The sequence below is a fragment of the Dermacentor variabilis genome, chromosome 5 (genome assembly GCF_050947875.1).
Source record: "Dermacentor variabilis isolate Ectoservices chromosome 5, ASM5094787v1, whole genome shotgun sequence".
Lineage (NCBI taxonomy): Eukaryota > Metazoa > Arthropoda > Arachnida > Ixodida > Ixodidae > Dermacentor > Dermacentor variabilis.
Genome location: NC_134572.1, coordinates 75,963,571 through 75,976,118, shown reverse-complemented (window position 1 = coordinate 75,976,118; position 12,548 = coordinate 75,963,571). Strand labels below are relative to the sequence as shown.

At 45.4% G+C, this 12,548-nt stretch overlaps 1 protein-coding gene across 1 annotated transcript; it reads right to left on the bottom strand.

Annotated features, from left to right (window-relative positions):
- Window positions 1-662: 662 nt before the first annotated feature.
- LOC142583575 (uncharacterized) lies at window positions 663-9,203 on the bottom strand. Its single transcript, XM_075694063.1, has 6 exons — window positions 9,047-9,203; window positions 7,810-7,982; window positions 5,352-5,441; window positions 4,690-4,825; window positions 2,506-2,573; window positions 663-698 (listed from the first exon to the last, which is right to left on the bottom strand). The coding sequence occupies exons 1-6, from the start codon at window positions 9,138-9,140 to the stop codon at window positions 663-665; spliced, it is 597 nt and encodes a 198-aa protein (XP_075550178.1). The 5' UTR covers window positions 9,141-9,203.
- Window positions 9,204-12,548: the final 3,345 nt, after the last annotated feature.

Genomic DNA, 12,548 nt, shown 5'->3' with positions numbered 1-12,548 from the left:
CCTGCGTGGTAAGGGATGCGTGGTAAGGGATGATTTTCACGGCCGCAGACGCCAGCGTCGAAACCGACAAGGAATTTTCTGCGACACGGAGCCCTTAACGAAAATCGACAGCAGAAGGCTTAGGAAGGCGCAGTGAGGCACGCGAAATTGTGGAAGTTCCACGTCAGAAAATGCATAGTGACGCGCTACACCGTCGGCTTGCGGTGAGATACGTCTTTGTGACTTAGGGCCACACTAATTTCCCTATTGAATGATGAAGTTGATTAAGGAAAATTTAATGGCCTAATAAACGGAGAACGTTCCACTAATCTGCATAAATGCCGAGAACAAAGAGATTGACCATTATTTTGTTTTGTTTATCGCGCTCCGTTTAGTGACACTTTTTTATCATAAGGAGTGCCAGTGCGACAAAATTGACTGTTTTAGGAAAAATTGATGCATTCTGAAGTAAATAATATTTTCCTAGTCTTTTCGATAGCACTCCGAGAATAAGCATAGGTCTTTATCTCGTTAATTTCCCGCTTCTTTGCCTGTGTATATAACGAGGACCTTCCATAGCTTCGTATGTAGAAATAACCATAACTTTGGGGAGATAACCTAAATATGGTGCGGTTCTCGACGTGCGTTAGCGCAGAGGTTAGTAGGACAGTAATATACTTAAATCATTGCATTTGGGAGCCGTTTTCCGGCTTCAGTGCCTGTAAATGTTTAATAGGACAAAAGGAATGTTTTATAACTAGGATAAGTGAAGCGCACACGGGCATTTAAAGTTCAGCACCATGTCAGGCTTTCGTAACGTGGATGATACGTTGTAATATTGACCACTTACCGAAAAAATGACAATTCCTGTTACACTCAGCTGAAAATGTAATATATTTTCTTGAAAAGTCTGGAACTTGAGGTTCGCATGAAATGAACAAATGTATGTTAATAACGTCAAGCCGTTGCGTCAATGTTGAAAGACGTCCAATTGTCCCTAGCGTCATGCATGGCCGCTAGTTAACGTAAAATTTCACCCGACAGGATGGATCTGAGAGTAAGATTGTGTCACACTATGTACACTCGTGCTGCGTGATTTTGTCGCAAGGAAAATTTACAAGATTAGGTAAATTCTGGAGTTTTACCCGTCAATGCCACGATACAATTATGAGGGACGCCGTATTGGCAGCGAAAAATGTAAAATACTTTATGTCAGTTATCGTTAGTAGTATAGTAATAAATTATATTCTTTTATATCTATTGTCTCCCAATAGCAACACACTGTGGCAGAACAGTGTGCGGCAAAGGGTGCCTTCATCTTATGACTTGAAGACATTTAAATGCTGTGTTCGCCGAAATACACACAACTTTAAACATAAAGGCATATTACGTTCGTAATACACAGTTATTGTTGCATCTTACTTTTCTATTATTTGCTCTCTATTTCTACACTCTGCCGCATGCTGCACTATCTATATATATAAAGATGGAGTTCTTGAGTAGTGCAGAATTTTCTGTCTGAATCCGTAACTGTAAGAAAGTGGGAAAGTCTTGACTCACAAAGGCTACGAGTACGGCCACGTATTGGGTAAGTTTCCGTGGATCCCTACCAAATAAGTCAAAATAAGTTGAGTCTACGGCAATGCGGGTCTCACAAGTGGCATTCACAGGGTCTGTAAATAAAGATTTCGAGTTCAAAATTAAATGACGCTAGATCTTTAGATATTTTCTTTCCAGCTTACATCGTAGCACTGTTCATCTTCACAAGGCAATAACGCAATTGGAGTTATTTTTAATACAGCATGCTTCCCTGACATACTCAAGTAGCCAAGTAACAAACAGGCACCCTGAAAACATTCGTATTTAAAATCCGCAGCGGATATATTCATATACATAGGTTATAGGAAAGAAAAATGAGGCTGGCGGAGGCTCTGCCTGCCTGTTTGCCTTGACAGTCGGTTGGTCGGTACCCGCTCATCTGCCTCGCTTTGTTTCTTCGCAGATAGCATAACCGACAAAAATGGCACGCTTCGTGTCACTTTAGCCCCAAAGACAACGATGCACAGGGGAATGGGGATGCTTTATATGATATGGCATAACAAAAAGAAAGAATGTAGGCAAGGCACTCTAGCTGGCCGCAGAGCTGCTTTAGGAAATGCGCAGAGTCTCGGTCAACTTTTTGCACTATATATTGCAAGATAGCAAAGTTATTTATATCAGGCTTGGCTTTAAACTACTAGTCCACATGTGCAAGCCGCACAAGTGCTTAGACGCAACTTCTTGCTGTGAATCGCGGTTTCTAGAAGAAGGTGCCCTGCTCTGTATTCGGGTTGTCGTTTATAGCTATGAATTCCCATTTCTCTTTATTGATACGACGGTGCAAAAGTTACTCCTCTACTGCCGTTTAATCGCGTCTTTTTTTGTACGTTCATATAGTCGTACACGCCAATATAATTCGATGGTTAAACGAGAGCTGATTGTTTTGCTAACTGTACTCAACTTACAAATTGACCCTCCAGATCTTGCCTCGGGAACTTTCCTTGCCGTCTGGATAAAAGGCTCAGACAGGGCAGAATCTGGGTGGCCATCAACATCTGTGATGAAGAAAGACCGTCAATATTTTCGTTACCAAACATAACGCTGATGCCGAGGAGTGTCCATCAGACATGTTGTTAGTGAGTTCTCAGATAAACGTCTCTTCGCAGTTTAATACAGAACGAGAGTTGTTTGAACGTCACCGATATTCCGCTGCGGCCATTTTTGTACACTTGCAATTATTTAAGCGCATAGCGTTCTTTGCAAGCCAGATATATTTTTGTGCCTCGGGCCAAAGGCACCCGCGCTCGCCGATTAACCTCTACAGGTGCTGACGTCATTCTCTCTGACCAAAGCGGACGCCGCCACCGGTAAAACTCGCTAGGGGTCACTAACCTTGCTCTCGTCCCTGATAGAAAATCTCCCCTCATAGTTTGCGGAGCGGTGGTGATATATATACATACATACATTCATATATATATATATATATATATATATATATATATATATATATATATATATATATATATATATATATATATATATATATGTGTGTGTGTGTGTGTGTGTGTGTGTGTGTGTGTGTGTGTTTATCATATAGGGTAAATCTATTGGTACACATGCGTCGGATGGTTCGTCGCCGGGTAACGAGGGCGATAGTGTTCTCCCTCGCATCTACTCTGCCACGCTGTCAGTGTTCCCATCGCTCAAATATTGACGGTTTGCATGTGACATCGTGAATGCGATGACATGGACATGACATCGATGCTGTGATGCTGTGCCAGAAGTATTCAATTTGGGACACCTATCGAACGCTGCACTGCTGCTTGATGCAGGCAATGTGCACGGGTGTATATTCCATCGGGACAGGCACGTGATTACCATAAAAATGTACCCTTTATCTACACTTTATACATAAAATGTAAGTCGCTTCGAAAGCCACTTTTCCCTCATGTTACCGACTGACATATCTGTGTGGTACATCAGCGCGAGAAACTCAGAGTACACAAATGACACCCATGTCTTCACAAAACGAAAAGAAAGAAACACGTCGAAAATAAAGGTTGCGTATACCACTGCTCTAATGCTCAGTTTTCGCCGGCTAATTCCAAGCAAAAATTCTAGGCCCTCAATTGCTCTTTCTCGCTTAAATCTTAAGCGCGTATATTATTTTATTGTATGATATTTTGTCGACGTTTCCCTTTTGAAATGGCTCACGCTACTTCATTTTACAAAAGAAAAAATACAGAAAAACTGGAAGCAACAGAAATGGTAACATCACATTCTTATAAACGTCGCCCTCAATATTTGACAAAACTCTCTTAAGCAATCGGGAACCATAGAATATAACCTTAAGATGGCGCACTCTACTTGTTTTTACGAATGAAAAGTTGCGCAAAAATGGGAATCAACAGGAATGATAACATCCTATTTATTTAAAAATTTCCCTCAAGGTTTGAGAAAGCCCTTTTTCAGCAATCGGGAACCAAAGAATATAATCTTTAACTAAACTATGAAATAACTGGCTTGATGAAGGCCAACCTCTGGAAGCGTTCGTCAAAGCAAGAAGCACGTGGCAATAAGAGGCTAACACTGAAGATTGCCGGTAATTTCACCGGAGCTCTCTCGAAGTGAAGCAAACCGTATACAATTAAGTGCATCTTATCGAGTATTACTATCTCGATGCCTAGTTCCGGGACAAAGTAATCCAAAGAAACAGAAGCATTCCATTAGATTCCACCATGTTGACGCACTTCGTTGGGACAGACTTCGATGAAAAAAACGGCATCGGAAACTAGCACCTGCAATGCTGCGCAGAAGTGTACGAAATTACTGCAAGTGAATGAAAATTTAATCACAGCTTTATCTGATATAGAAGGCATGACTGTGAGCTTGACAGGGATCCAGAACGATAAGCGACACAATAGTTTGCGTGCTTTGGAAGTCGAATTATCAGTGAATTGCCATAACACAGCGACAATTGGAACTTCCATTTCGACGAGCTGTCTAATGTGAGTCTTTAAATCACGCTAGGTAAGCGGCCAACCTGCATTTAAAAACGGTGTAATTCAATCCCTACACATCTATTCGGCAGCAACACAGAGCAATATATATATATATATATATATATATATATATATATATATACTTATAACCTTTAGCACGAAAACTTACCTTCTCGAAATACGTCTGATGAATTTTCAGCGTCAGAGTCTGTCTGCGCTATAGGGAAAATGTCATGTTTAACCCTTGTGCCATAACGAGCGGCAGCTGATGGTCGTATTCGTTCGGTAGGACTCAGAATGCCGACCTTCAAAGAACGGAAATCACAATTACTTGTTTGCATATTGCATGCAATTCCATGTTACTCAACAAATGCCGTCTTCGTGGCAATAACATTTTTTGCATTACTATGACATTCTACGGACTCTCTCAAGCATTTTATTTTCTCTCGAGTTCCTTGCACACGACCACACACACGTGCGCGCACAACTTTGCCTGTGTGTGTGCGTGTACTTGCTTTTTCTCTTGAACAGTTTCTTTTTCTTTTTTTGCTGTCGAACGGATCGGTAGCCTTGACCATAGGTTTTGTGTTCTGACTCATCTCTGATGGTATCAAGCTCTTCATAAAAAGATCAACTAGGGGCTGTCCAGAGGGTCATCCTTTGCGCCATGAGGCTCGACCTGGCGGTGCCGACGTGGACGCGGCCCGCCTCGGTCTGAAAAGACCGGGCTTCAGGACTCTAATAAAGTTTTGTGAATGAATGAACGAATCTCCATGTATACCATTTACAGATTGCACACAATGCGGACGAAAAGACAGGCAAAATACGCACGAGTCGAAGTCCTCCAGTGCGCGTAAGTATGACAGCAGCGCGGGCTTGAGGGTCATGGTAAAGGTGCTGTTCCAGACGTGATCCATTCATCTGAAGAAAAATAGGATGGGGCCTAATTACGAACTGATAATAGCAGAGGACTACTGTCCCAAACACCCACGCGACTTCACTGCATATGTTATTAGTGGTGTACTTCTCGATAGGTTTACGAGTCTTACAAAATAGAAAGTAAATTTCATTTTAAACTTTGATTAGGCAATGACATCAATCCGGAGGGGCGAATTAATTTTCGGGTTATACGTGCCAAAACCATGTTCTGATTATTATTTTTTTGGTAATGCTTATCGAATCGAAAAGAGCCACCGCGTGCGCCCACTTCGCATTGCTGTACAACCTTCAATGTAGCTGTTAGCGGCTTATTAGCGTATTTTTTCTGCTACCATTCTGGACAAATCGTTTACAAAACCTGGCTCTCTGACAAATGCGAAACGCGCGATTACCGCTAAAAGTTCCTTTCTTTTGAAAACTGCAAGTGATTGTTGTGTATACCAAGCAGGTTGGTGTTGACATCGACACGGATTGCTCCCGTCTTCTACAGCCTGTAGTGGCTGTAGTTTACTCCATGCACCCACCTGGCGGTGCAAGACAAGCGTACGGCAGCGCTGCGGGTTGCCATTGTGTTCCTGCCGCCAAAGAAGGCGTCGCTGCTCCTATTTTCATGTGAGAAGACCCTCCGTGTCCCATCGACTGCCATTGTCGGAGCTGTAGCAGACGATCCGCCTTCCCACGTGGATGTGGGGTCATTGATTTGAAGAAGCGTCTCGACTTCTAGACTTTGTGTACTTCGAGAGTATACATAATATTATGCCCACATATGTTCATGTGTGCATATTTATATGTATTTCCCCCTATGTTGTACCCTCCTAAGATGGCTTTTGCGGGTAGATTGAAATAAAACAAATAATAAAAGTACACTCTAAAAAGTAAGCTTAACGCAGCGGCATGTTTTAAGCATTCCCGATGACGTAACCGATCGCTCAGCGCGTGTGACATCACTCACCCTCACTATGTAGCATGGGAAGGAACGGCTGAAAACGCAGGGGAGCGGCGGCGCTGCAATCGGTAGCGATGTACGTTTTTAAAACCTTATAAATTGCATCTTTTACTCGGAGCGCTTAAATCTATTGCTTAATGTACCAGAAGAACCTGCCCTACCGACTGAGCACGCTTGTACACAATCGTCAAAACCGTTTGAGGGTCCCGTTAGGAAAGTTACAAAGCTTACAAAAGTAAGTCTATTTATAGCGAGATGGCCTGTGAGATTGCTTGCAAATAAGAGAGTTAATTTAAACCTGGACACATCTGCAACGCTAGTAATCAAGCGATGTTTCGATGTTTTTTTTTTTTTTAGGTTTCCGAAGCGACGCTGCGCTGACACCGAGCTTCCCGACGCCGGGTTAGAGCTATAATGCAACAGCATTGATTCCTCCTTGCTACATCCCCCGTTCCTAACTGGCGCAGAAAAGTAAAAAAAAAACAACAACAACAGATATGCTAATCTCAGCTTCTTCACTGAAAACACTTATTTGGTGTATTCTTGAACTTGTACAGGTTACCAAAGCATTACCAAAAAAATAATAATCAGAAAGTGGTTTTGGCACGTAAAACCCCAAAATTTAAATAAACAAAAAAAAAATGCCAGCGGACATTGTGACTAGTGCCGCCGAATCTCTGACCGCCGGCACAGTTTGACCTCTCAAGTTTCGCTCCAACTAGACCAGTCTTAACGATAAAAACTGCATAGAAAATTGACGCGGGAATACACGCGGTTACAACAAACCGGAAGTACACAACACTTGCGTCACGACTTGAAGGAGGCAGGACACAGTGATGGCTACATGGTGTAAAAGTTGAGGAAGAACGCCATGGCTTAAGGGGAGGGTAATGTTTTACCAACGTACGTGCGTTATTATAGCGCACTCAGACGCAATTCTTGTGATAAAGCATTCCTCGAGCGGCACCTTCTGTGTCTATGCATACGACAGAAACAGCTACGGGGACTCTTTAAGATATAAAGCAGTGTAAGATGCAACTGCACATTTATATTCGTCATCGTCGTAATCACAATAATCTGTATTGCAGTGATAGTCAAGACGTCAGCACAAATGTGTCTTCACTGTTGACAACTTTCAATTTCGAAAGAACTAGTTTTTGGCGGCTCCATATTTCGCTGGTGGCTCCGACAACAAAACAATCCATCGCCTTTAGTGGCTACTCATCAACCACTACAGGTCAAAGAATCTGACCGTCTCTCAGTACCACATAAACAGCTTCTTTTCTTCTTCAGCGACCATCTGCGACCTTCGACCTTTCTAAACATATAATTGTATTTAGATGACTTTCCAGTATACTCACACGGTTCGCGTTGCATACTGCACAACTGAGAGGAACTTCTTACGTAATGAACTCTTTTCTCATGTTCCTCAAGCGTCGTGACTTCTAGATGTTCCCGCAGCACAGACACTTTCCTCAGAACCAAAGTCCAACCAGCATGGATGGCCACAACCAGTTCTCCGCTATTACTCCGTTCTTCCAGGATTCGAGGGACCACGACGGTGGGTACTGGGGCTCCTGTGCAAAGGAAGCGGGTCGTTAGGGCACAGTTACTTTTATTTGAATGGCTCATGGTATTTTTTATCTCTGAGGGCTCTGAGGGTAAAAAAAATATGGCAGCTTCGGCGAAACGCCGAAGCACTGACAGCGATAGCAAAGACTAGCTTTGGGCTGAAGCACTTGCGATGGTGTTCCAACTATACGCAACAGGGGCTATGCGCGTATGCGACATACGTGGGTGCACCACATTTTCTGGCACCCTAAAAAGCTTTAGCACGTCGTGTAGCGTCTGCGATGGCATCGCACAAACGCCACTGCGCTGCCCGTAAAAAGCGGCGCCAGTGAAATTACAGCCTTTTCAGATTCTAAGCACTCGTATTGTTTTGCAGTTTTTATTAATCTGAGAAAATTAAGATAAAAGGCATGTGCTGTTCATAAAATTATGTAGCACTTTTGATTGCGCGCTGCAGTTATCAAAGATACTGAAGAATAATTAGTAAAGGATATAAGACCTGGTTTAAGCAACTTCGGCTGTGGAATAGTAAACCATCTATATTGCATATACGGCATGGATAAGCATGGATAAAGCATAAATTTACATAGATACATACGGAACATGACGGCGATGGTGACTAGTCGGCTGGAATTTACATATTGTTATGGCAATGAAAACATTTACGAACAGGGCTGCTCTGTTGGGTCAATCCCCATGGTGGCTGGCAATGGTTAGGTGCTTTGTGCTTGCCTGCGCTCCTTGCGTGTATTCAAAGCAGCGTGGAGGCTCTGTTGGGTCAATCACAATGGTAGCTGTCAACGCTTAGGTGGTTTGTGCTTGCATGTGCTCCTTGCGTGTATTGAAAGCTGCGCAGAGAGGTTGTCCTCGCAGTACGTACCTGAACGACCGCTTTCGAAAGTACTCCAGTACATGCTTTGTTATTGAACAGAGAATATGCGTAGTAGACTGAACGTGAACAGTAGTCGCAAACCTAAGCTTTTGTTAACATTCTTGCTTCTGCTCGGTAGTCACTTATTTCACAACAATTAGTTACGGCAGGTTCGGCAGTCACATTGCTGCCACTTACCCAGTGATGTGTAAGTCGAATATAAAAACTGCAAACAGGCGATCAGGCCTATCGCGCCGTTTACATGTCGCCTCCGCATGTTGAGAGGATGCATCCAAACTCCCAGTAAAGGCAACTCCCAGCGTACTCCTTATAAACTTCACGTAAAACTACCTCCAACAATTTACAGCGGGACGACTGCAGGCAAAGGCGATGCTGAAGTGTCTCTGGCCTTGATTAACATTTTCTCTTCGTTCCGTCTCTTGTTTTTTGTACTTTCATACTTGAATATTTGTCATGTGTAAATGGCCCATAGGAAAGTGCCATTCTTCATTCGAGGATTCGGTCAACGACAACTTAAGGCACATGATTCCTAACATTAATCACTGAGTGACATTCACTGAAGCCTTCTTGAAGTTACACATGTTAAGTTATGCAAACATCTGTGATCAAGGTGAATGTTCTTCCCAGTAAGTAGTCCCGAAACTTTGATACCACGAACACTTGGGCCAACGATTCACACTCTAGTTGGGAATAATTCCTGTCCACTTTAGTAATTCTCCGAGAGCGCAAACCTATAGGCTTGTCAACATTGCCAATGGGACAGTACCGCTCCGATTCCGTTCGGTGCCGCATCGCACTCCAAGCGTAGCGGCAGGGAGGGATCGAAGTGAGTAAGCATTTTGGCATTGCATAATGCGTTTTTTTGACTTCTGAAAAGCTTCCCGTCGTTGAGAGCCCCAATTCCAGCCACGTTCTTTCGTTAGCAAATCGTAGAGCGGGAATAGCAGCCTGGCCATATTGGGAAGGAACTTGCTATAATACGTGAGAAGACAAAAGTTGGAACGCAGTTCACTCACGTTCTTGGGTGTTGGAGCCTTCATGATAGCGTCCATGTTCTTCTCCAGAGGGTGCAGCCCTCCCGTACTGATCTTGTGGCCAAGGCACGAAACATCAGGCATCCTGAAGGTGCACTTGTCCTTCCTTAGCTTTACGCCGTACTCTCGAAAGCGCTGTTGAACTGCCTTGAGGTTCTTTCCGCCGTCATTCCCCTTCTCGGCAACCAGAACGTCGTCCAAGTACGCCTGGACTCCCGACAACCCGTTCAGGACGCTGCCCATTATTCGCTGAAAGATAGCTGGGGCCGAAGACACACCAAATGGCAGGTGATTAAAGGAGAACAATCCCCGATGTGTGTTAATGACCGTCAGCTTCTTTGACTGCTCATCCAAGGGAACCTGGTTGAAGGCGTCTCGAAGGTCCAATGTGTTGTAGACGTCACCCTCGTGCAGTGCAGCAGAAAGGTCATTGATTACCGGGAGTGGTTACTGCTCTGTCACACAGCTAGCATTTACCATTAGGTTGTAATCGGCACACAAGCGCACTGTTCCGTCTTTCTTCATTACCAGAACTATCGGCGTCGCCCACTCCGAGCGAGTCCCCGGGGACAGTACTCCGGATTTAACAAGCCTGTCCAGCTCGTTAGAAACCTTTTCTCGCATTGCATGTGGAAGTGGCCTGGCTTTGAAGAACTTTGTAACCGCATCCTCCTTCATGTATAGATGAGCGGGCGGAACCTTGAACAGACCTAGTTCAGGTGCAAACACGACCTCGTACTCATACAGGATCGCTTGCAAGTTTAGCCCTTGCTCCTTAATGCCGGACACGCTAAAAACAACAGTCCCTTCGTTGTTCAATGCCTGGATGAGATCACGGCCGCACAGGCTCGGACCGGAGATGCGAACAACGGTCAATGACGCCGTAACAGTCTTGCCTCAGTATGAAACTGGGAGCGTTAGCTCCCCGACTATAGGCAACGGACCCATGTAGCACGACAACTTCAAGCTGGAGTTTTCAAGGCAGGGCCAGCTTGTGCGAAAATGGCAGTAGATGTCCCAGGACACCACGCACACTGATGAGCCGGTGTCAATTTCCATAACGATGTCGGCTCCGCCCCAGCAAAAATTGCGTCGTACCAGGCTCACAAGACCGTTGGCGGCGGTTGACTGTGGCTTGAGTGTGTACAACTGTGCGGAGAGCTCGGCTTCGGCATTTTCCATTCAGCCGATGCTCAGCGCCAAACTCTGCTGCGGTCACTTTCCTTTAGATTGACACGCGGCAGCTAGGTGACCATTTTTCCTACACTTGAAACTTCTAGCGTGTTTGAAGGCATAAGCCGCCTCACCGTGCTCGCGGGTTCCACACGGGTGACAGCCTTTAGACGATCCACTCGCCTGACTGCAGCTTTTCCCTGTTGTCAATGCCGTCTATCGCCTGCTAGTCTGTGAATCTCTGGCTCTTCCTTCAGTTCCGTCTGCTTCATAAGCTGAGCACCCTGCCGTGCAGCCTCTGCTGCAAGCATGATGTTTTCGGCCTCCTGCAACGTCAGTTTCGGCTGAGAAAGCAGTGCCTTCTGCATGTCACTGCTACGAATTCCGCACACGATCCTGCCTCGCAGCAGGCAGTTCAACATAGTCCCGACGTTGCATTTATCAGCCAAGCGTCGAAGCTCCACGATAAACTTCTGAGCTGATTCCTCTTCCCATTGAATGCGGGTAAAAAACTTGAAACTTGTGGCTATCTGATTTGGCGGAGGTGCTTACAATTCTTTTTTTTTTAATGGGAGGGTAAATGCCTAAGGCCATACAGGGGTTAGGATGGGGGTGAATAAAGATGACTAATTCAATGACAAAAGATTTGCTGATCTAATGAAGTCCAAGAGGGATCGATAATGTGGTCCCTGCGTCCAAGCAGTGTAATCGCTCGGATTATGCGGCGAGAGTCCCGCGGCTGCAAGCTGCCGGAGCCTCGTCCGTTTTAGTGCAGGGCAAACCCACAGCAGGTGGTGGATGTCGGCTTCAGAGAGAGAGAGAGAGAATCAACTTTTGTGCTGAGCCCTTAGTGACGGTTGGTGCGCGCTGGCACCAGATGGGGTGGTACCTTCTTCTCAGGTCCCATATGTGTCCAGCAGTTCCTGGCCCCTAGCCGCCAGCGCCAGCTGGGTCGGTAGGTCGGGGCTGGTCAACAAGGTCTCCCATCGCTCGGGAGGGTTGGGGCTGGGGAGGGGGGGTAGGGATGGGGGGGGGGTTCTTGAGCTTAGTGCACTCTGCAAGGATGTGTGCTAGAGTGCCTTTTGACCGTCTGCAAAAAGGGCATGAAGTGTCATGCTCTGTTGGGAACATCTTGTGCAAGAGCACGGGATGCGCTAGCGACACCGCTTGCGTGCGTCGCACGATCGTTTGCTGCATTCGGTTGAGTTGCGGATGCGGACGGGGAAGCCTGCATCTGCCGCTTCTGTACATTTGCGTGATTTCTTTGTAGCTTGTCACGGGGTGCGGTAGCTCTGGCTCGTCCTCGGCCCGGATTGACAGTTCTCGGGCATAGTGGTCGGCGAGTGCGTTGCCTTCCACTTGCGAGTGAGCCGGGACCCACACGAACTCAACGGCCCGTCCCGGTGATTTGCATTTGGTGAGGATCGCTAGTGCCGCGGGAGAGATGTTCCCCTTGCGGTAGCTTGCGTAGG

Excerpts from the sequence above, each read along its gene's own strand:
- LOC142583575 (XM_075694063.1), bottom strand. The coding sequence starts at position 9,140 with ATGCATCCTCTCAACATGCGGAGGCGACATGTAAACGGCGCGATAGGC. Across the intron at positions 7,983-9,046 it reads TTCGACTTACACATCACTGG|GAGCCCCAGTACCCACCGTC; the intron begins GTAAGTGGCAGC and ends TCCTTTGCACAG. Across the intron at positions 5,442-7,809 it reads ATGAGAAAAGAGTTCATTAC|ATGAATGGATCACGTCTGGA; the intron begins GTAAGAAGTTCC and ends ATTTTTCTTCAG.